This window comes from Cyprinus carpio, chromosome B16 (genome assembly GCF_018340385.1).
Source record: "Cyprinus carpio isolate SPL01 chromosome B16, ASM1834038v1, whole genome shotgun sequence".
NCBI classification, from domain to species: domain Eukaryota; kingdom Metazoa; phylum Chordata; class Actinopteri; order Cypriniformes; family Cyprinidae; genus Cyprinus; species Cyprinus carpio.
The window spans coordinates 20,137,465-20,160,732 of NC_056612.1; the positions used below are offsets into that span (position 1 = coordinate 20,137,465).

Consider the following 23,268-nt stretch of genomic DNA (forward strand, 5'->3'; position numbering starts at 1 on the left):
CTTCATCAGAACAGAATTTAAAAAAATTAGCATTACATCACTTGCTCACCAACGGATCCTCAGCAATGAATGGGTGCCGTCAGAATGAGAGTTTAAACACCTGATAAAAACATCACAATTATCCACAAGTAATCCACACAACTCCAGACCATCAATTAACACCTTGTAAAGTGAAAAGATGCATGTTTATAAGACTAAAAATCAATCACTGAGGTGCTTTATTTTCCCCTTTTGCCAAATACGAGTCCATCATCTATAATAATGCTTCTCTCCTATTCATTAATTTTACCCAAAGTTTGCTTATTTGCATACTCATTTGCATACGAAATAGTCCCTAACTATGACGATACAGCAGCAGTATCCAAATACATGATCTCTGGGATCTGCCTGGAGGAAAGGCACAAATGATAGTGTAATAGTCACCATCTTTTATATGACCTTGTTCAGTCATTGCCTTGGCGGGCACCGTGCAGCGGTTTATCATTTGTTTAGGTGTCCCATGTGAACGTCAGAATGGGGCCTGTATACCATTACGAAGGGTGAGACAGGTGCGCTTTCCTCCACAAAACCTTGTTTGAGTCCCGTTAAGGGAGTCACCAGTACACCCACAAACCTTTTTTCGAAGTAAATGACAAAAGAGTGATGGACTGTGCCAAGTTTTACTCGATTCACGAGAAGTCTGGGAGGATTATGAAGAGCTCCTCTCACGTAAAATAAGATTGTGAGCACATATGTGTCGTGTATAGGGAAAACTCTTCTAAGAATAAATACAGTGTAGGACTGGAAACTGTTTATATGATTAAACACGTGAAGCAAAAAAAAAAAAACACATTGGACTGTTGTAAGAGAAAACAGAAGGTTGTGACCTTATACTGAAAGCAGAATGATCTCTATTTTACGTACACACTTGGATGAACTGTAATCTGTCTGGGAAACAGATATCTTTTCATTTTAGCACGTCAGACCGTATACAACAGGATTGTCAAGCCATATCATTCAACAGTTTCTTAATGTTTTATTGCCCTCTGGTGGTATATATTCAGAATGCATAAAATTATTGAATAAACTTGACATTTTTATTCCAGAAAACGGAATGGTAGCATGCTTAGTATCTATATAAAAGGCTTTCAATAGAAACAAATGTACAAAAATTGTGTATTGCAAATTATTGGAGGTTGTCATGTTTACAATCCAATGAGGTCTACAGTGCAGAAGCAAGCAGAGATGTGGGAATCAATAAGAAAACAAGATTCCAAAAATAACCCTCTAAATAGCTAATTTTTAAGAAACATGACACATTTTAGACAAGATAAGTATATTGTAGCATTTTAATTTCGACTACTTTCAATAAAAATAAAAATACTTGAGTTTTCTGACTCTAAAAATTGTTTTAATAAACAATTTTTAAAGTTTCTTCCTTCCTTAGACAGAGAACAATTAAGACCATGATACTGTATTGAGATACTGTATATCAATTTTAAATGAATCTAAGATATTCTTTAAAACATATTTTTTGTTCTGCAAAAGAAGTCAGACAGGTTTGAAATGACATGAGGATGAGTAAATGATAGCAGAATTTAGATTTTAGAGAACTATTCCTTTATGCTGAATAATGTTCTACAATTTTGCAGAATGGTCTCCACCTGACTGTTAAGTATGTCGTTTATTATTTATTTTATTTTATTTTATTTTATTTTTTGCAGATCAATGAGTTTTGTTTCCCTGATGGTCCAAAACTGTCACACTGAGTCCAGAAGTCTACACATCTGTGTCAACTTGTTTAGGACTGTTATAAATAGAACACGTCTTTTATAAATGACAAAGCACACGGCCAAGTACTTAAAACATACTCTCTCAAAGCACAACAGATGTAGCAAATTGCTGTACTTATAAAAACATGTTAAATAGAGTCAGAGAACCCACTCATCAAAAGTTTTACTCCTGAAGAAATTAATAGTATGGAGGAGATCGCCTCACAGTGGCCTATTTTGAGATCACACGTGATTTTGCATTCTCGCCACTAGGTGTCGGTGTAAGCTTAAAATTGCTGCCACAGCAACAAATTATTATTTAAAAAGTTTTTTAATCTGGACCAATTACATATTTAGCATTCACAAATTCAGTCACTGGACACTAGTGATTCTAGAACTAGTGAGTCATATTTAAAAACTGGATTGAAGGTCGGTTCTGAAAAAAGACGTCACATAAAATAAAGCACACATCATGTAAGAAATATCGAAAAATTATGCAATCATAGTCATGATGATACAAACATAAAGCATGTCAAATAGGAACAGATTAATAAATAAAACTTATCGACTTTATGAGAAAAAGATTTAAATGCATTACCATCACAAGTTTCCATAGTCAACTCCGTTATCTCTGTGTCAGTAATATCTTATACACACACACACACACACACACACGAACTGAAGCCAGTAAATGGAGAGTAGCTTACATTAACCCATGCCCAGTCGGGGATGGGCTACTTTGCTGGGTCTCAACTTGGATGAGAAGCGCGAGAGGAGAGTCTGTAGATTGATTACGGCATGAACCAAAACTCTGAACGCTAGAGTCAGCAAGGGATATCCCGAAGGAAACCATGCACACTAGATATGGAGCTCTTTGGGATACTATGGAATTCTCTCGGGTTTGGCTTTTTGTCAGCATCGAAACCCTAGTGTTGGTATGCGGTCAAAAGGGTAAGATTGCGCCTACTTCTTATTCTTCAATGAAGTACTCTACTACACTACTATATAATGTACAATATGATGGAAGGTAACAAAATACTTCTCATACTTCTATGAAGTACTGGTAAAGTAGCATTACTATAAAATGTATAATATGATGGAATGTAACAAATACTTATGTAGGCAGAATATTATATATATATATATATATATATATATATATATATATATATATATATATATATATATATATATATTAGTGCTGTCAAACGATTGATCGCATCCAAAATAAGTTTTTGTTTGCATAATAGGCTATATGCGTGTTTTCTGTGTATATTTATTATGTATATATATATATAAATACACGTACATACAGTATATATTTACAAAAAAATGTCTATATGTATATTTTTTACATGTCTATATTTATATTAATATAATTTATATTTTAAATAAATATATGTAATATATAAACATAACATATTTTTCTGAAATATATACATGCATGTGTGTGTATTTATATAGTATACATAATAAATATACACAGTACACAGAGAGAAAGATAGACCTTTGATATTGATTTGGCATTACATGGAAAATAAATAAATAGTGATTACATATAGAGAGAGAAAGATAGAATATATATATATATATATATATATATATATATATATATATATATATATATATATATATATAACTTATTGGATTGACAGACAGACAGGTGGGTAGGTAGGTAGGTAGATAGACAGATAGATAGATGAAATAGATTAGATGAAATAGCACAAATGGATGGGATTTATCCTAAAATGTTAAACAAATCAAAACTATCTTATATTTTAAATTCTTTAAAGTAACCACCCTTTTTTTATTTAAATTAGAACTAACTTTAACCGGGATTCCCATGTATGTTGGGCACTTGTTAACTGTTTTTCCTGCACTCTCTGGTCAGCTCACCTTAAATTATTTTAACTTTAATTTATCATTATTTTCCCTTGACTGCATTTTCTAAAAATGATTTTTAGACAGAGTCAAAGTACATTTTATAAATAATATAACCATGTTTATAATCGCGTTTATAACCATGTTTGCCCTTATAAGACCACCAGCACATCAGACTGCTGAACTGAATAATATCCTCCTGTTTTTCTTGTGTTTAAAGAGTGAGTGAGTTAGGAAGAATTAATTTGTTTATGGTATTTCTCAATATGTGTGGGGTCAGCATGAATCACTACAGCCAGATTCACAGACTGTGAGGACTACGGAAAATGTTTTCCAGTCAAACATCCACCCCCAGGATTCTACGTGTTCAATACCAGATTAGCCAGAGGGGAAGCTGACTGTTTTTTGGGATGTTATTGTATTAGAATGGGAGCTGACATGTTTTTGAGATCACGCTATATCTTATTGTTTCCAAGCTTTAGAAGAGCTAGAGAGTGTCCAGGATTTTCCAGAACATGAAAGAACAGGAAAAAACAGCTTGTCCCCAAATATTTTTGAGTTTACAGTTGTAATATGATTGACATAGAGGAATTGTGATGTGACAATCTAAACTGCCGAACATCCTGTGTGCCATGGGCTCAGGCCTGCAGGGACGTGCCTGCAAATCCCCTGACGAAAAAACAAAATTACACACTACCTGATAGTGTAGTGCTGATGATAGATTGGTATCCATGGTCCCAGTGCATTCATAGTAGCTCAGCTGTAAGCATTTTACATTTATTTACATTTATGCATTTAGCAGACGCTTTTATCCAAAGCAACATACAGTGCATTCAGGCTAACATTTTTTACCTAACATGTGTTCCCTGGGAATCGAACCCACAACCCTTTGCGCTGCTAACGCAATGCTATATTCTGTGTCAGCAAGTGTCTTAATTATACACAGCATCCTCACACATGGCATGTTTTAAACACCGTGCTGTGAACTCAACTAGCAGACATCGCACAGATGTCATGACAGCGTCTGTCTGCTGTTAAATAATGTCTAAAGTTTGCCTCAGGCTGTGCTTCATGAGGAGTTCATTGTGAATTTTATGCTGTGGTTACAAACGAAACTGCCCTTGTTAAGCTGGAGTGAACCATTGTGTCTAGTTTCTGCACACCAGCACATTATTGTTTCCACACAGGTTTTTCTAAACACTCACCCTGCCTGCCATTGGTCGAAAAAAACACATAGCCACGCCCCAAAACCACATAATTGGTAGAGCGAGTGTTGCTAAGCTGGACAGGTCGAGATCAAACAAACAGCAATGTTTTTATAGCACCACAAAGCCACAGTATTTACACTTTTCAGGGCAAAAATACACACTTTTTTAAATATTAAAACGTCTGTTTTTCACAATTTATGAATGGAAACCATGTTGTTATGCATCTTTTAAAATAATTTATAATATATGTCTCTTAATGTTTTTTTTTTTTTACATCTTGTTTGTATGTCAGTGCTGCATTTTGGGGATATTTCAAACTGATTTAATAATATGTTTTGTTATTATTTGATCTCCAAACTTTATTGCCTTTATTAAGCCAAACAGATTACACACAAGATAACCAACACACTCTCATGACAATAACTATTTGACGTTTTGGCGAATTGAGGACTAATTTTTATGAATTCATATAATGTGATTTGTACAATCTGTTTATGCCTCACTGTTTTGGAATGGGTTTTGTTTTGTTTTTTGTTTTTTTCTAAAAATGGTATGTTTCCATGCAATTCATATAGTAAAAGTTCATATGAAATCACCACCTCATAAAATACTTAAATTTCTCATAAAACTGGGTTGAGATAACGATTATTTGCAATAAACGCCACCAGCTTCACCCACAAACCTTGGGGTTAAATACTGACTGAAATATATGACTTTTGTAGATAAAATCGCCCTCACCCTAATTAAACATTCAACTCTTTGACCACTTTGAGTCATGCAGTGAATTGTTTGAACATTGCCAGTTAACAGCCTCACCACAAAATCGTGTTTGTTTTTCTACGCAATGATTAAGATAGTTCATAGTAACAAGAGGTTTGGTAGATTTAGAGATAAATTGTGTCTAAAGCAGAAAGAAGGGGACCAAAGAAGCTTTAAAACCCAATGATTCAGAGCTGACTGAGAAATTAAGAATGAGAGACGAACGATGAACTCAGACCGATCCATTTCATCACACAGGGACCAAGAGATTCAAAAACGTTAGATAAATTTCCCCATTCAAATTGACTCTGGGTTTTAGTGGAACTCCAAACTAGTTGCCAATCGTTTTGTTGTGGCGATGATGTCATGTTTATGAACTTTGTAGAGCAAGCTACCGTATAACACAACATTGCCATCAAGTCAACCCTATAGCAATTACGGCTTTAATTAACACCAGTTATGGAAAGTCCCCTCAAGTGTGACTAATACTGACAAAACTGGCAAGCCCCCTTACCACACAAGCTTTTGCAATCCACTCTTCAATACTCAGCCAACGACCTGCCAATACCCACAATGCTCATACTAAATATGCTCGTTCTCATTTTCCCATGGGCTAGAAACATGCCAAGAGAGAAACTAGTTAGCACATTTGATGATTAATGGAAGTTAAATGAGAGATAGAATGTCTGGTTTAACTATATGTGGAAACAGACCACAAAATCTGAACTTGATTCTTTTTATCTCTTTTCACATTAATAACAATGTGATCTTTACTTTATCTTTTCTCTTTAGGCAATGGGTGTGGACACACAGTCCTCAGTTCCACCAGTGGCACACTGACCTCGCTGAACTTCCCGGGAACCTACCCTAACCACACCCAGTGTGAATGGACCCTAAGGGTACCGAAGGGCCAGACGCTGCTCTTGACCTTTGGGGACTTTGACTTGGAGAGAAGCCAAGACTGCATATCTGGCTCTCTTACCATCACAGACACCAGTGGAGCCATTAGAGTGGGTATGACCCTCTTCACACAGATGTTATGGAATGACAGACTAGCCCAGTGTTATGTATGCACCAGTAATACCACAAAAAAAGTGTTCCTTCAGAATTACTTCTCTCATCTGCTATAGAATGAATTTCATATAAATATGACATATAGATAAAAAATAAATAAAAAAAAGAATATAATGAAATTTAAATTAAACCATTAAATAATCAATTTAGGATTTATTTTCTCATATGATATGGATATCATATAAATTTCATTAAATATTTTAAATGCTAAAAAAAAAAAAGAAATAAAGATTTTATATAACAGCATTATTAAATATACATTAAATAACTTATACAAAATACCCATCTATGATTTACTTTCTTGAATGCTATGGGATATCATGTGAATCACATGAAATATTCAAAATAATATGTAAAAACATAAATAGGAGAACTAAATATAATTTAATATAATAATAATATACTTACTTATAAATTAAATATTTGATATTTAATACCTTTCCAGGGTTTACTTTTCATATGCTATGGATACCATATTTAAAATTATATTTAAAAATTATATATAAAATTACACATTAAATAATAAAATTAAATATAATAAATAATTAAAAAATAATTAAATTTAATAAAAAAATAAAAAAAAAATTACACCAACTGATATTAAATATACATTTAGGTCTCACTTTCTTACATGCTACAGCTATTATATAAATTATATTTAATTTAATAATTTAATATTTAATAAATTATTTAATAAAATACAATTTAATAGAATAATATAAGTAAATCTTAATTATGTGATTTATTTTAAATACCAGTCTTAAGGCAAAACAACAACCAGAATTGTAATTCCTTTCCTCAATTTATTGAAGTTGGACAGACTGACTTGTCAGTTTTTGAATCTGAGTGGTAAGAAATCCTTCCTTGAATCAGGCCTGACGCACCTTCTTAACCCCAAAAGGCAAAAAAAATTAGTATCAAACTTACTTACATTACAGTTATTTACAACTACCTTCAACTCTAATTTTATAGCCGCCTCATTTACAGTATATTGTTACTGAGAAATTCCAGAGATCCAACCGCATAGCATGGCGGTTGTGTGGTCACATACATGTGCAGGAACAGCCTTTTATGGCAGTGAAGGTGTGCAGTATTTGTGTATTGAATCTAAAAATGCATTAAATCTATTGTTACTATCATGTGGTCTGTGCTTCCCAGGTCCTCTGTGTGGGCCGCTGTCCACTACAAACAGGAATATATCTGTAAATACTAATGAAGTCTCAGTGCGTTTCATCTCCGGCACTCACCGTTCAGGACGGGGCTTCGTCTTGTCCTATTCAACCAATCAGCACTCAGGTAACAGTTTGTATGTCCTGCACACTTCCCACTCCATTCCATGCACCTATAAACAGTAGACCAAAAAGAATTCCACAAATCCATCAACAAAATAAGAGCTTATGGCATGTGGGCCCATGGATCTTCCTGCTCTGAGTGAGTTTTATATGATCAGAGTAAACACACCAGGGACTGTTTGTTCTCTAACTGTACAGCTTACTCAGTAAACAGCACTTCAGCTGACTCTGAGAGTGGGAGCAGTTCCCATCCTAATCTCAATTACTGTTTATTCTCGATTCCAACATCACATGTGAACCACCCTACCAGAAGTCGCGCACAGATTGTTAAATAAACATCCTTAATTGTGTCAAGGTTGGGCCAACCTTTACTTACTGTATATTAGATATAATCAGGGTTATTATCATTAACTAAAAAGTTGACGTATTAAAATTACTATATTTAAAATACCCATCTATGATTTATTTTCTCGTATGCTATGGGATATCATGTGAATTATATGAAATATTTAAAATGATATATTAAACAATAAATAGTAGAACTAAATATAATTTAATATAATAATACACTTACATATAAATTAAATATTTGATTTTTAATACCTTTCCAGGATTTACTTTCCACATGCTATGGATACCATATTTGAAATTATATTTAAAAATTATAATTAGAATTATATATTAAATAATGTAATTAAATATAATAATATAATTAAATATAAATTAAACAATTGTTATTTAATACCTGTCAATACTTTATCATTTGCTATATTTAAAATTATATATAAAATTACACATTAAATAATCTAATTAAATATAATAATATGATTAAATATGATGATATAATTATATCGAAATTAAACAACTGATATTAAATATACATCTAGGTCACACTTTCTTACATGCTACAGCTATCATATAAATTATATTATATATTTTAAATAATTTAATATTTTATTTAAAATATTTAATCATTTAATATGCAATAAATACTTGAATCAAATAAAATTTAATCGAATAATATAATTAAATCTTAATTAATTGTTAATTGAAATAAGATAAATACATTATAAATATTAGGTGAAAAAAGTTAAAGTATTAAAATTACTAACTGAAAAACTAAAACTAATGCAAAAATAAAACAAAAACGATATCTAAACATACAAAAAATTAAAAAAAAAAAATATGAAAAATTTAAATAAAATAAATTTCAAAATCTGAATAAAAACTTTAATAGTATATAAATAATAATACATTTACACTATAATTATATTATATTTTTAAGGCCCAGTATGTAGGTTAAACTACAGAGGACCTTAATAGGCTGGCCTTGGAGGTAGGGATTTTAAGATGTGTGTTAGGGTGACCGACTGGAATGCAGCTCTCCTCCTTGGCTGAGTTTCAGAGTGTTTGCTTTGTAAGCAGGGCAGCAGACTGCCGCTCCTGGCCTGAAAAAGGAGAGGCCCCTGTGCTTGGGCACACACTGAAGTAGATGGAATGCTGTATGCTCACTCCTCCTGCATTGACAAGCACAGCATGACAGCTTAACCATCACCTGACCACACAGTAGAAGCAACTCTTGGCAGTTCCTGACTGGCTAACATGCATAATTTGAGAATAATTCTTGTTTTTAACTCCCATAAGGCAGATCTTCTCTTGGCTTTGTATGCAAAAACACAATAATTAATTGAAGAATTTATAAAATATATACAGTACATTTTGGATACACCTGCTACTTTATTTATTTCACATATGTAATTTTTCCATATTTGTATATACTAAAATGTTTTAATAGTAAAAGTCATCAGAACTAAAATTCTGATATATATAATATACATGAAAATTTAAAAGTCTTTACTGTTAATTTTGTTTAAACTTTACTTGCTAAATAAAAGTATTTATTTAAAAAAATATCTTTCTTACAGTTCTATAAGCATGTAGTGATCTAAAAGTTAAATGCTTTAACTTTCTGGAAAATGTCCCTTGAGGTCAATGTTCTGTAAAAAGTGGTTCATATGTTCCTTCCTTTCCTGTGTATTAAGTTGTTTATGTAAAGTCCAATTCCTAGACAACTGTGCTATGTACCAAATGCTGTCCTTCTTCCTGTGATTGTGATTATAAACTGATGCACCAGTTTCGTAAGACACGGTTACGTCAAGTCAGTTTGGGAAGTGTAGAAGAAACAAAGCCAGTGTTTATGAGCACATATTCTGGACTGTAACCGCTCCTTTCATGTAAATGCTATTTCTGTCCCATAGAGCTCATTTCATGTCTGCATCGAGGAACACATTTCTCCTCTCAACAGATTAGGTAAGAAGAAATCTTCAACAATGACCTGACATTAAAGCAAAATAACACAATTTTTCTTTACTCTGAATCTTGTAGGATACAGGTTTATGTGTAATATCTGAATCCTGGACTCACTTGTGTTCCAGTGCATTCTGTCCCGCAGGCTGCAAAGGCGTCACCGGAGAAATCTGGGGCTGGCATGGACAAGGATACCGGGATGTAAGCTGGGATATTATCAGTGTGCAATAGTCGGATTATTAGCCATGGCATTTGAATTAACTACCATATATGCATGTTTGTAAAAGCTTACAACAGGCACTTCTGATAAAAGAAGTGTAACTTTAAATGACGTAACATTTGAATGTTTTTCTAGACCTCTGTATTATGCAAAGCTGCGATCCATGCTGGCGTAATTTCAGACAGTTTGGGAGGCATGATCAACGTGTCTCTACAGAGGGGCATTACCTTGTACGAGTCGAACTTTGCTAATGGAGTACTGTCAAAAACGTGAGTGTGTGGCATGTTATGCAAGTTGGTCACACTTAAGTTTGGGGACCAAGCTAAACTAAATCTTTGTCTCAATTAACTCATAATTTGCTGCTTAATTTGCTAATTTTAGGTATGGAATAGAACTAAAGAATCTAAAATAAGGGCATGCAAAATAAGCCATTAATATATGATTTATAAGTACTAATAAACAGCCAATATGCTAGTAATATGCATGCTAAAAGGTAACAATAGACACCCAGTGGTGAGGATGCAGCATTACACAAAAGCAAAGGTTTTCAATTACTGCAAACTATTTTTAAACTAAACAGTTACTGATGTAATTGTAGAAAAAGTTAAAACATCCAATAAGAGGAGTGCCACAAAGATAAAGCAAGTAGCATTAAGCTGGTCATGTGATTTCACCATGTTTGCCTCCATGAGAAAACCTGCTCCATGAAAAAAAAAACCTGCTTATATCTAATGATATGATTAGTTTAAATGTACCACTGCAATATTAGTTTATAATATTGTTAAAATTATAATCATAATATAATTTATAATAATTATTAATTATATATTTCTTAATTAGTGCTGGGCAATTAATCGCAATTAATCGCATCCAAAATAAGTTTTTGTTTTTATATATAAATACACATGCATGTATTTAAGAAAAATGTTTATATATTAAATATATTTATATATAATATAAATTATATAAATATAAATATATACATGTAAATACTTGTAAATGTTTTCTAAATATATTCTGTATCTGTGTGTCTTTATATATACATAATAAATATACACAGTACACACACATAAATTATATAAACAAACTTTTATTTTGGGTGCGATTAATCGTTGCCCATCACTATTCTTAATATAACATGTACATAGTAAGATAAAAAGTATATATAAATATATATATACACACATATATATATACACACACACATATATATATATAATATGTATATATATAATATATATATGTATATATATATATATATATATATATGTATATATATATATATGTATATATATATATATATATGTATATATATATATATATATATATATATATATATATATATATATATATATATATATATATTATACACAATTTTATATGTATAACTTATTTTAAATAATCTAATATCTTTTTTTTTTTTTTTTTTTTTTTTTTTTTTACAGTGGTTCCTTGTCAGATAAACGGCTTGTCTTCCACAGAGGTATTAATTTATTTCCGTGTAGTTGTTCCTAATATTATTTGAATTTGTTGCTAATTTAATCTAGTAACATTTACTTTTGACAGACTGATCGACTTGAATTATGGCTTTGCACTGAATTATTTTATTTGTAATATTATTTTTTAAACTGCAAATGCCTAATACCAGGATTGAGTGTGTGTCAGTGTTAAGGCATAAATTACCGTTTATCTAACACACAGTTACACCTCCTACATGATACTCACGCCTTAAATGTGCTGTTAGTGCCTATTTGTAATTATACATTGCTGGAAGATAGACACTAACAACTGAAAACTAACAATTACAATGTTTATCTGAGGTGTGAGAAAGTATCATTTTTACTTGTTTGAGCAAGTTCTGTTTTCTTCCATGCATAGAGTGTGACAGGGAGCTGACGGTGGTGGCCTATAACACTTCTTCAGTGTGGGAGGAGGTGAACAGACTAGGTCAGAGGGTCTCCTGGTCTCCGGAACATGAGGGATCTCAGTGGGCTGCGAGCTCTGGGGATCAGCAACCGTGGATGGAGATTGAGCTGTGGAACAGGAGTAGTGTCACAGGTCAGAGGTCAACCACTGATAATCATTGTGCAAACCTCTGCTGAGCTATTACAGCAATAGTAAATGTTACAGAAGCACAATAAGAAAAAATCTAATGTTTACATCTGCTTTCAGGCATCATAACAAAGGGTACGCCGCATTACTACATTGAATCTTACACCCTCATGTTCAGCAAAGACCGCAAGATCTGGAGAGTCTACAAAGCAACATCAAGCAAAGATAAGAGGGTACGTAATGCTGCAACAGTAAAAGTTTCAACACGATTACGGTGTTAAAAGATTTACATAGGATAGGCAAGTGTGTGCGATATCTGAATCATTAATAATAGGCTAATAGATTAAATCAAAACGTTACAAAAGGTCAATATTTTAGTTTGACGCATAGCAGATGATTGTTTGATGTTAAAAACAGTTAAGTGCAATAAGTTGCAGAAAACAACTCTTTGCCATCTCGTCTTGCTGTCTGACTCACACCTGAAGCACGCGCACAAGCTGCATCTCGCACAGCGTCTCTTTAGTTCTGCCACACGTGCATAGCGCGCGCACACACAGAGACACGTTTCAGATGGCACGCGAACACAGAGTTGATTCGTCTTTCGCATCTCCTCCTTATGTTTGAACAGACACACACACACAGAATAATGTCAATAGTACCTGTCTCGACGATCATTCTCATAAACGCAGTCAGTTATGTTTTAAATGAATGTAAACAGCTGAGAAAGAAATCGGATGTGTATCATTATACTGGATCCTTGCAGTCGGATTTAAAGGGACAGCAGCATATAAATACGTGCTGCAGAATATGTCACTAATGTTAATCAAACAACAAAACAGCTATAACAAAGATTAATCTAAATTTATTTGTGACGTTACTTTTTATGTAATGCGTTTGGAAAGTGATTCTTTCCAAAAAAAAAAAAGTGAAAATATTTTAAAATATAATTGAAATTGATTTTACACACTTTAAGCAATATCGTATCGCATATCGCATTTTTTAACAAGGTAAAATCGCATATCGCATTTTTCTTCAATATCGCATAGACCTAATAGTCAGATGAATAAACAGCACAAATAGGCACAGAAACAGACCCTAATTTTATATACATTACTAGGTATTTATTTTATAATATAAATAACTTGGCCCTGCATCATATTAACCGAATGTGTTCCATTATGTTTCTTACTAATTTTGGTGTGCCGATTCCAAAAACAGTGCCTGTTTTGCTCTAGCATGTCTAGCAATATGTGCATTTTGTAGCATTTTTGCTTTTAACAAACATTTATAAGGTGAATTCTTGTATCATTTCTTAATCACTAGAAAAACAGCCATAAAGACATGATTCCTATCTTCCTCTGAGCCAGGTTACAGTTATTTGTTCAATTCTTAGCTGATTTTTTTACATGAATTAATGATTCTGAAGACATTATTTTATGCCAACTATTGATTTCAGGGGCAGAATTATGACAGTGACAGATGTAAAAAATCAAACATGACCCATATTTACTACATCCAAACAGTGGATTCATCTAAACAGACAAAAAAATGTGTTGTGTTAATGTGAAGTTCATTCACATTAAATTGAGTATTTGATTTTTTTCCCCCTTTTTTTGTTTGTTGTTAAATTGATACAAATGATGCAGATTGTTGAATTATACTTTTTGAATCATTCATATGGAAACGTTTGACAATTGATTTATTTTAATTAGTGCATTAAAGCTGATTCATACATATAATTTGAAAAATCATCATTCTTATTTTATGAAAAATAAAACAGATTTTTTTCACTCATAAAATTAGGTAATATTAGGCCTTTTTTGCAAATCATCAGATTTTTTCAGTATGCAATGTTTTATTTTCATAATAACTTTTTTTTTTTTAAGGTGTTTGAGGCCCATTCTGATGGTCATGTGACAGTACTCAACAGTCTGATTCCTCCAGTAGTTGCACGCTACCTCCTCGTGAAACCCCAGAAGTGGCATATCAGGGCCTCTGCACAGGTTCAAGTGCTGGGCTGCCCTTCTGCCCCCCTCAGACCCCGTTCCCACGGAGATGGTGAGAGTCCGCCTCAGAATCTCTTTTAAGTTCCCTTATGCCGCATAAATTTCAGTTTAAACATTTTTATAATACATATTGACAAAAAAGACCATTGGCGAAATTACAAAAGCACTATGGTAAATCTTGTAAGAGTTAACTGAATTCTTGTCTTTTAAACCTGTGATGAATTCTCTCCATCAGAAATGAATACTGGAAAACCAGTTGTCACAGAGACTCTGCCTCTAGACACCCTGCCCACTGAGGGTCCTGTCATCACAAGAAGCTCAGGTGAGGTGAATTTTGTAAGGTAATCCACTAATATGATTGCTAATACTAACATGATGTGTAAACTCAAAGTGGATTTGTTTCTAAAGGCTAAATCCTTTATTATTATTTCCATACAGGCCTCAGTCAAGCAGTGATATTAGTGGCAGGCATGGTTTTGGGAGCAGCTCTGTGTGTTGGTTGCCTTCTAGCTGGGCTTATTTGGTGGAGAAGGTAACACACTAATTGTTCCTTATAAAGAATTACTTAATTTATTCTTATTTTTTATTTAAAGATTTATTTTTGGCATTTTGCCCTTATTAAGATTGGATAGTGTAGACAATTTATTATTATTTTTCTATTAAAACCGAAACCGAAACCAAAAAGAGCAGAGATGTGATCAAAAACAGTACTGTTACAGGTTGTCACAGCAACCTTTAAGAATTTTACATCAGAATATTTCTTGTTTTAGTGTCTAATTTTTTCAACATCACAGTAATTGATTTATTTTTCTTGGCTCAAATAAAGCAAACAATTTTAATGGTCCTAAAAATAGCTATGTTTTCATTAAGAAAAATCAAAGGGAGGGTTTATTTACTATACCATAAATATGACTGGTCAAATAATTCAGGCAAGGTGTTTAAATGCTGCGAATTGTAATTTTATGATACATATCTAAAACATAAAATATGCACGAGTTGGAAATTTATGATTCTGTTCCATAATTATTCTATAAGAAAATGTTTTGCAAGATGTTATATTAAACGTTGTTTTACCTTAATCTGTGGATTGGAAAAAAAATTTTTGTTTACAATTTTTTTTTTAATTAAATGCATCATTTGTTATGCACTATTGTATTAATGCTATACTCAGTAATTTGGCATAGGCTTTTGTATAATTTTTTCTTAATTTATAATCAAATGAATATTACATAATATCAATGTTATATCCCCATGCAATATTTGGGTTAATTTAATTTTAACTTTCATTATTTTGAATTGGAATTTTTATTATATAGTATATGTTTTTCCTTTTTAAAAAAAATAAATAAATAAATAAATTCCCATGCTTTTTATTTTGGGGCCTGTACATATTCTTCTTGGGGTTTGTGATATTTACCTATGTTTGTATTTCAGGAAAAGAAACGCACAAATAAAGAAATGCTGCGTTGACCAAGGTAACCTTTTGCACTGTCTCTCCAGTAGTTTTTCCGGTGTCCCCGATGTGTTGTTGGTATTTCCTGACTGACTTTGATTGTCTCTGCTTGGCTGTCAGGGTTTCCACGGGAAGAAGCTTCCATGCACAAACCCAGAGCTTGTATCTTACCCTCTGGTTCGGAACATCCACGATGCTCTTCCCAACCCTCCCCTCAATGGTAAGACATCCACAGGGCTTTTCAACCCAGTATAGCAATGAATACCGAAATTCATGAAGGAATATTTGAAACGACAAACGAGACAAGGCAGTGTTTGTCGAGAGGACGCCGCTGGGTACAACAGTTCTCAGAATCGGATCAACAGCCCTCAGACATCACAGTTATATATCGCAGTGAATAAGAGGGTTAATGTGGCTCAAACAGCAGGACGGAAACAGAGAGAAAACCAAGTAGTCATTCTGACCCCTTTGTTCGCTCGCCCCACTCTGTGTGCTTTTGCTCAGCTGAGCTGCCAGTGCAACTCAGAAGAGACATGACAAGCAAACGGCTTTCATTCTGCACTCATTCCTCCCCAACAGTTGCTCAGTGGCAGCATAAACATGTCTTTCTTTCGTCTGCGGTGCTTCCCTGAAAGGCTTCTTTAATTGGAGCCCAAATTAGGGGCATTCAAGCCAGAAGAACACCCTCCTCACCACCCACTGGCCAGCAGACCCTTCAGTAAGGGGTTCTGGGACGAGGAGGACAGAGGGTCAGTGGTCAGGACAATCAGAGTCCTTTTCTAAAGTCACTTCAATTAAAACAGTTTCGCCCTCTTAGCATTCCTGCTGAGTGAGTGAAGGAGAGAGGGGGAAACGTGGGGCCCCTTTCATAGCCCAGAACTAGTTTTGGACGCAGTGCAGTGGGTGAGCAGTGGGATCATGTGGGAATGCAATAATGCCTAATATGAGTTGGCCAAGGGAAGAGACAGTTCTCTGGGGATGAAGTCCAATCTAAGGAAGGGTTTATTCACTAGAAAATGAATCTGATTGGTAAATAATTGAGGTGTTTAAAGACTAATTAATAATTAATAAGAAACATTTTTCATTTAATATTCTATTTTTACACATATGTAAGCATTATATTTACACAAGTTAGACATTTCTGAATCTATATAATTACATTTTGTGATGAAAGAAAATGTTATGTTGTTACAATGAATGTTAATTTTCCTCAATCAGGGGTTTGCAGAAATTATTTTATTTCATCATATTTTATTTTGTTTATATTTTGATTTTAATAAATATTACTACAAATGTATATATATATATAAAACATATTTTTTTAACATTTATATACTTGTATAACGTGTGTGTGTGTGTGTGTGGAAAGAAGTATTAATGCAATGATCTATAATTGGACAGTTTTAATATCATTTCATTTAAAATATTAAATTTTTAATAAAATAAAATGTTAGCTGTCATTGTCTTTATATTAAAATAAATGAAATATGTATTTTCATATTTATATCAATATAATAAAAAAAAAAAAATTCGATTTTAATTAGATAAAATGGTATGTTATTTGTTTTGTTATTACAGTGATAATTTGAATTTTTTTAATATTTCATTATTCGTATATGTTAGTTGTTATCTTGTAGAATTTGTTTTAACTTGAAATTTAATTTCAATTCTCAATTCAATTTAATAAAAATAAAAATACCTAAAAATATAAAATATATAAAATGTGTACAATAAAAATACTCAATGTGCAGGGCTGTGTACAAACAAAAATTAACTACTGAATGTTTTATTCATTAAAATTTGAAAAAAATAAAAAAGTATATATAATAATTTCACTTAAAACAATTTAGATAGTACATGTCCAGATCACAAGAAAGTTTGGGAATGATTATATACGTTTTCATATTTCTAGAATATTTCTCCATTGTTCCCAGATTATGCTGATCCCGATGTAGTAGCAGGTGGGCAGATGATGGGACTCACATTCCGACCCCCACTGGAAGAGGGCTACACCGTCCCCTTCTCCCTCAACCACTACGACACCCCTGGACAGCTTCCCGAATACGCCCACCCCCTGCCTCCCGAACCAGAATATGCAACACCCTTCAGCGAAATGTCCACAGACTCAACACTGGACAGCCGACAGAATCTACCTGTGTGTCGATCCACACAGGCTGCAAGAGCAGAGCTGAGCAAACAACAATATGACTGCCCCGCACACAGAGTGATCTCAAACGGGTACTGTACTCCAGTCTCACATGGTACTAGCCAACATAAGGCTAGTGTGATCTACTTTGAGCCCCAGACAGTAGAACCACTATTAAATACCTACCATGAACCACTTTGAGCCAACATGACATCTCCTACTGAAGACAGTTTGTGACGTTTGTGCTGTTATACTGCTGTTTATAATGTAACGTAATGATTTATGCTGTGTTAGATAGCATCAGGGATCGGCATGTAACAGGAAATGATTATTTGGATGGTTACAAAAATGTAGGATATGTGAGAAGTGCTTTTATAAGGACAGCTGTATTCAGATAACCACTGTACCAATATGTGCATATTTTTTTATTTAATATAAATGTGGGTGTATGTTATATCTGTAACTAATCAGAATATACTCCAAGAGGATTTGTGTCTGTGTGATTTGAAACAACTAAAGTATTCAAAAACATTTAAAAATTTTTATAGTTATATAATAAACTCATGACATTTTTCATACCACATCTCAAGTGTTGATACAACACCCCTCTGTTGTTTTGCCTATTATAAATCTAATGGAAAAGCATATTAAAAAACTCTCTCTCTGTCTACACACACACACACAAAGACATGCAATCTTCAGAGGTTTTTGAGAAATGCTTCCTTTTTTTTTTTTTTTTTTTTTTTTTTAAGTAAACCCCGCCTGTTACATACAGTAACCCCACTTCTGCTTTATATGAACTTTTAAGACAACACAAATCGAATCAACACTGGATCGTCCGACTCCTACCACATTCAAATTGGAAATCTTTCTATGGAGACCAACAGGTACAGGTCTTAAATGTAAAACTTAAAGAACTGTGTATTTAACTCTGCATGTAATTGAAATGTAGCCATCTGAATATCAGTTATAATTCAATAGGTTCTCACAGGTTCTCTGGTCAAATCTTTAGGGATCCTGGAGCAATATCAGCCCTCATGAAGTGCCTGTACAGTTTTAAAATCGTCATGATACGTGACGGTAATGTGGGCAAGTCATGCATGCTGTATCGATACATAAATGGCTTGTTTCCAGAGAAAATATACTGTACCATGGGAGCAGACTTCAGAATTCACATCCTAGAGGTGAAGCCAGGTGTGAGAGTAAAGCTACAGATTTGGGATACTACTGGTAATGAAGCGTTTTGGTAAGCAGTGAGAATACACATCATGTGCATGCTCACCAAAATTCTTTTAACCTGTACTTTTAAAGCCCAAAATAATAATTTGAATGAACTGACAAAATGCCATATGAAGAGTTCAGATGCAAAAGCCTCTAAGTACGTCTGACGTTTTTCTTTAAAAATAGCATTTCTTTCTGGCTACTATGTATAGGTTTCTATGTAAGTTCTTGTACTTCTGAATGGGTTGAGGCTGGGATTTAGCGCATTTGAAGTCAAAGTACTTCATAAACATATACTAGGTTTGGAGAGCATTCACTCAGTATTGTTATCTCATTTTTGACCAAGATGGCTTTTAGAGGCTTTTGCATTGGAACTCTTCATATAATGAAAGAGAGTGATTCAGTTGTTTCAATTAAAAAGGGCCATATTTTATACAAACAGTATGTGACCCTAGACCACAAAACCAGTCATAAGCGTGATTAAAAAAAAAAAAGTAAAAAAAATTATATATGTATATATTCTGAATAAATAAGCTTTCCATTGATGTATGGTTTGTTATTTTCTGGCAGAGATAAACTATTTGAAAATCTGGAATCTTTGCAAAAAAAAAAAAAAATTCTAAATATTGAGAAAATTGTCTTTAAAGTTGTCCAAATTAAGTTCTTAGCAATGCATATTGATAATCATAAATTAAGTGTTGATATATTTATGGTAGGAAATTTACAAAATATCTTCATGGAACATGATCTTTACTTGATATCCTAATGAATTTGGGCATAAAAAAAATCAATAATTCTGACCCATACAATGTATTGTTGGCTATTGCTACAAATAAACCCGTGTGACTTATGACTGGTTTTCTGGTGCAGGGTCACATATATTAGTGTATTTTATATATTGTTTAAGCACCTTTAAACACAGGGATTTTTTGTTTTGTTTTTTACTTTCATATTTCTCATAAAAATAAATAAATAAATAAATCATCACTTAACATAATGCACACTGGATGTTCAACCTCACGAACTTATGTTTTCAGGAAGCATCAGGTTGTCCAGTCTTATATTCCTCATTCAGCTGGATGCCTGCTGGTGCTTGACCTGGGCAATCGTGAGTCTTTCAGAGTCGCTGAGCATCAGTACACAGAGGTGTGTAATAGAGTGAATCCCTACACTGTCCTTTTTGTACTTGTGGGACACAAGTGTGACAGAAAAGAGCAGGAAGTGACTCAAGAGGAGGTGGAAGAGTTTGCAAGTGAATTGAGAGCACCATACATCGAGGCCTCGGCTAGATCGGGTCACAATGTGGCAGAAGCTTTTGAGCTGTTGACCCGACGCATTTATCAGGGCTATCTGAGTGGAGAGGTGCGTTTACATGAAAGCTGGGGCAAGATCCATGAAAACAAGACCAACTAGGATGAGCCAGTTGAAAAATAAAAATATGCAAGACATTAAACAACTATAAATCACAAATTAGTGCTCTCAAACGATTCATCCAAAATAAAACTTTTTGTTTACATAATATATGTGTGTGTACTGTGTATATTTATTATGTATATATAAATACTAGGTGTGTGAAGATACACTTCGCAAGACGAGATGAGACGAGATGAGACACGAGAGTGGGTTCACGAGAACAAGACGAGACAAGATTTTTAAACTTTTTTAAAGAAATCCTCAATGATGAAATTTATAGGGAAAAATTGTCTTTAATTCAACTGAAAAACAAAAAATGCAAAAAAAAAAACGTAGGTGCATTTTGAAATCAAATTGTACTTTATGAAATTAAACATCTTTTTTAATACATTTTATGCAGGTATAAACAACATGTTAACAATGCAAAAGGTTTTTCAAACTCAACTGACAGACAAGTAATTGCACAAAATTATAAATTATCAATTACAAAATAAATGATAAACAACACAAATAATAGCCCTTTAAAGTAGCAGTCAGTCAAGTTTATTATTTAGTAAACTGATTTCCACTTTAATAAAAAATATATATAATTTTTTTTCCATTTAATTTTTCTCAACTCCTTTTTAATAGTATATACATTTTCACATCAATTTATTAAAAGTTTAACAAAAAATATGTTTAGTTTAGGGCCCTATGAAATGTTTTATTTTTTCTCACCATATTATTTATATTTTTTATTGTTACCAAATTCTGTGTTTTAGCATGTCTAACTATTTGAATGCGTAACACAATTTAATTTATTCATTTTATTTTTTCTTAAAATAGCATTATGATTATTATTTTTTTTTTTTCAGAAATTCGGTGTTGTCCATTTACATTTTTCTGGTTATCAAATGAAGGCATAAAACATTAATTTCACCATTTATCATTTAATCATTGAAAATTAAGCAAAATATATTTTCTGGCAAACAAAGGGGATTTACTATTAAAATTAAAACATGGAAGAAATGTTGTGTGATTATTCCTTTAAAAAAAAGAATTCCACATTTTATAATTAAAACCAAAAATAGGCAGCGATATTGAATATTTGATCGCCAACAGATTTACCAAGCTGTCATTCAAACAGTATATATACAAATTAAAAAAAAGGGAAAACACGTCTAAGCTGGATTAAGCAAATAAGCAAATAATAATAATAATCGGAGAGGATCCCAAATTTGAAAAAAATTCCGTGACATTCCGCGTTAATTCTGTTTTTATGACTAGATAAAGACTTCGCTGCTTAATTTCCCCGCTTCTCATGCGGCCACTTGCCTGATGTGAACATAATATCTTACATAACTTACATTACATACCACTGGTAAAAGGGCCAGTGATACAGTACCTGAAAGGTCTGCACGAGGATATCGTCACCTTCTCGCGAGACCAGTCAGATCGTGCCACGAGATCTCGTCACACCCCTAATAAATACACACATATGCACATATGCATGTATATATTTAAGAAAAAATATTTTCAAAATGTATACTGTATGTGTGTGTATTTATATATACATAGCCTAATAAATATACACAGTACACATAAATATATTACATAAACAAAAACCTTTATATTGAAGGCGATTCATTTTGCATGAAAGATGGGGCAAGATTCATAAGGACAAGCCAGCTGAAAATAAGAGTAATAAGAATGAGCCAGCTTAAAACAACACCTGTTGTCTCATAAAGTCAGTGTGAAACTGTCTTTATTTCCATTTTTGGCCATTCAAAAGTAGCCATGTATTTTGATGAAAAAGACATGAACCACTATAAATCATAAATATTTCATTCTATTAAAGTGCCAGTAACTGATTTCTGATTTCAATACTTGATGTTTATAACTAATATCTATGTTTGAAAATATATTATAATCTTTACCAAATAAACTTGTCACATTTTCATACCTAATTTCACGTGATGATTCCATTCAGATGCTTTGTTGTTATTTTTCATACATTCATGTATAATCATTTTTTATTTTATTTTTTGTTGTTGTTGTTTATACATTTTTGTTTATTAAATTTTTAACTTATTTAATTTTGCTTTTAGTTACTATAATGAATGTTTTCGTACTCAGCTTTTACCTAAGTTGAAATCACAGCATAGATATTTCCATCAAAATAAGAGCAGAAAATACAAAAAGCCAGCAGATCCTAGTCATTATAGCTGGTTGCGTTATCATTGACATAGGAAGAGATTGAAAAATGCATGTAATTACAAGCTGGTTTAAAGAAGGAAATGCTACAAAAATGCATAGCATACATACATATTATTAGACATTTAAAGCAAGCTGTAAGGAGTCGTGAGAAAAATGTTCACGTTTTAACGGTCATTCTACTCAAAAAAACCATAGTAATAATATATTACCAGTGCTCTTTAAAGTCAGCTTTCCTTTTCTGTAAGTAAATAATAGACAGCTATTCCGCTTCAGTGGATCCCCACCCTTG

The 23,268-nt window shown here is 32.8% G+C and overlaps 2 protein-coding genes across 2 annotated transcripts; both read left to right on the forward strand.

Moving 5' to 3' along the window:
• The first annotated feature begins 2,437 nt into the window (after positions 1-2,437).
• LOC109105356 (discoidin, CUB and LCCL domain-containing protein 1-like) lies at positions 2,438-18,732 on the forward strand. The gene is made up of 15 exons (XM_042741385.1): positions 2,438-2,702; positions 6,392-6,613; positions 7,832-7,969; positions 10,224-10,275; positions 10,401-10,473; positions 10,628-10,761; positions 11,938-11,975; positions 12,371-12,550; positions 12,665-12,777; positions 14,431-14,602; positions 14,786-14,872; positions 14,989-15,082; positions 15,985-16,025; positions 16,116-16,223; positions 17,938-18,732. Exons 1-15 carry the CDS (start codon positions 2,603-2,605, stop codon positions 18,348-18,350), a joined length of 1,965 nt encoding a protein of 654 aa, XP_042597319.1. The 5' UTR covers positions 2,438-2,602; the 3' UTR covers positions 18,351-18,732.
• A 202-nt stretch (positions 18,733-18,934) lies between these two features.
• Positions 18,935-20,891, forward strand: LOC109084921 (ras-related protein Rab-39B). Its single transcript, XM_042741387.1, has 3 exons — positions 18,935-19,036; positions 19,162-19,395; positions 20,408-20,891. The coding sequence occupies exons 1-3, from the start codon at positions 19,023-19,025 to the stop codon at positions 20,781-20,783; spliced, it is 624 nt and encodes a 207-aa protein (XP_042597321.1). The 5' UTR covers positions 18,935-19,022; the 3' UTR covers positions 20,784-20,891.
• Positions 20,892-23,268: the final 2,377 nt, after the last annotated feature.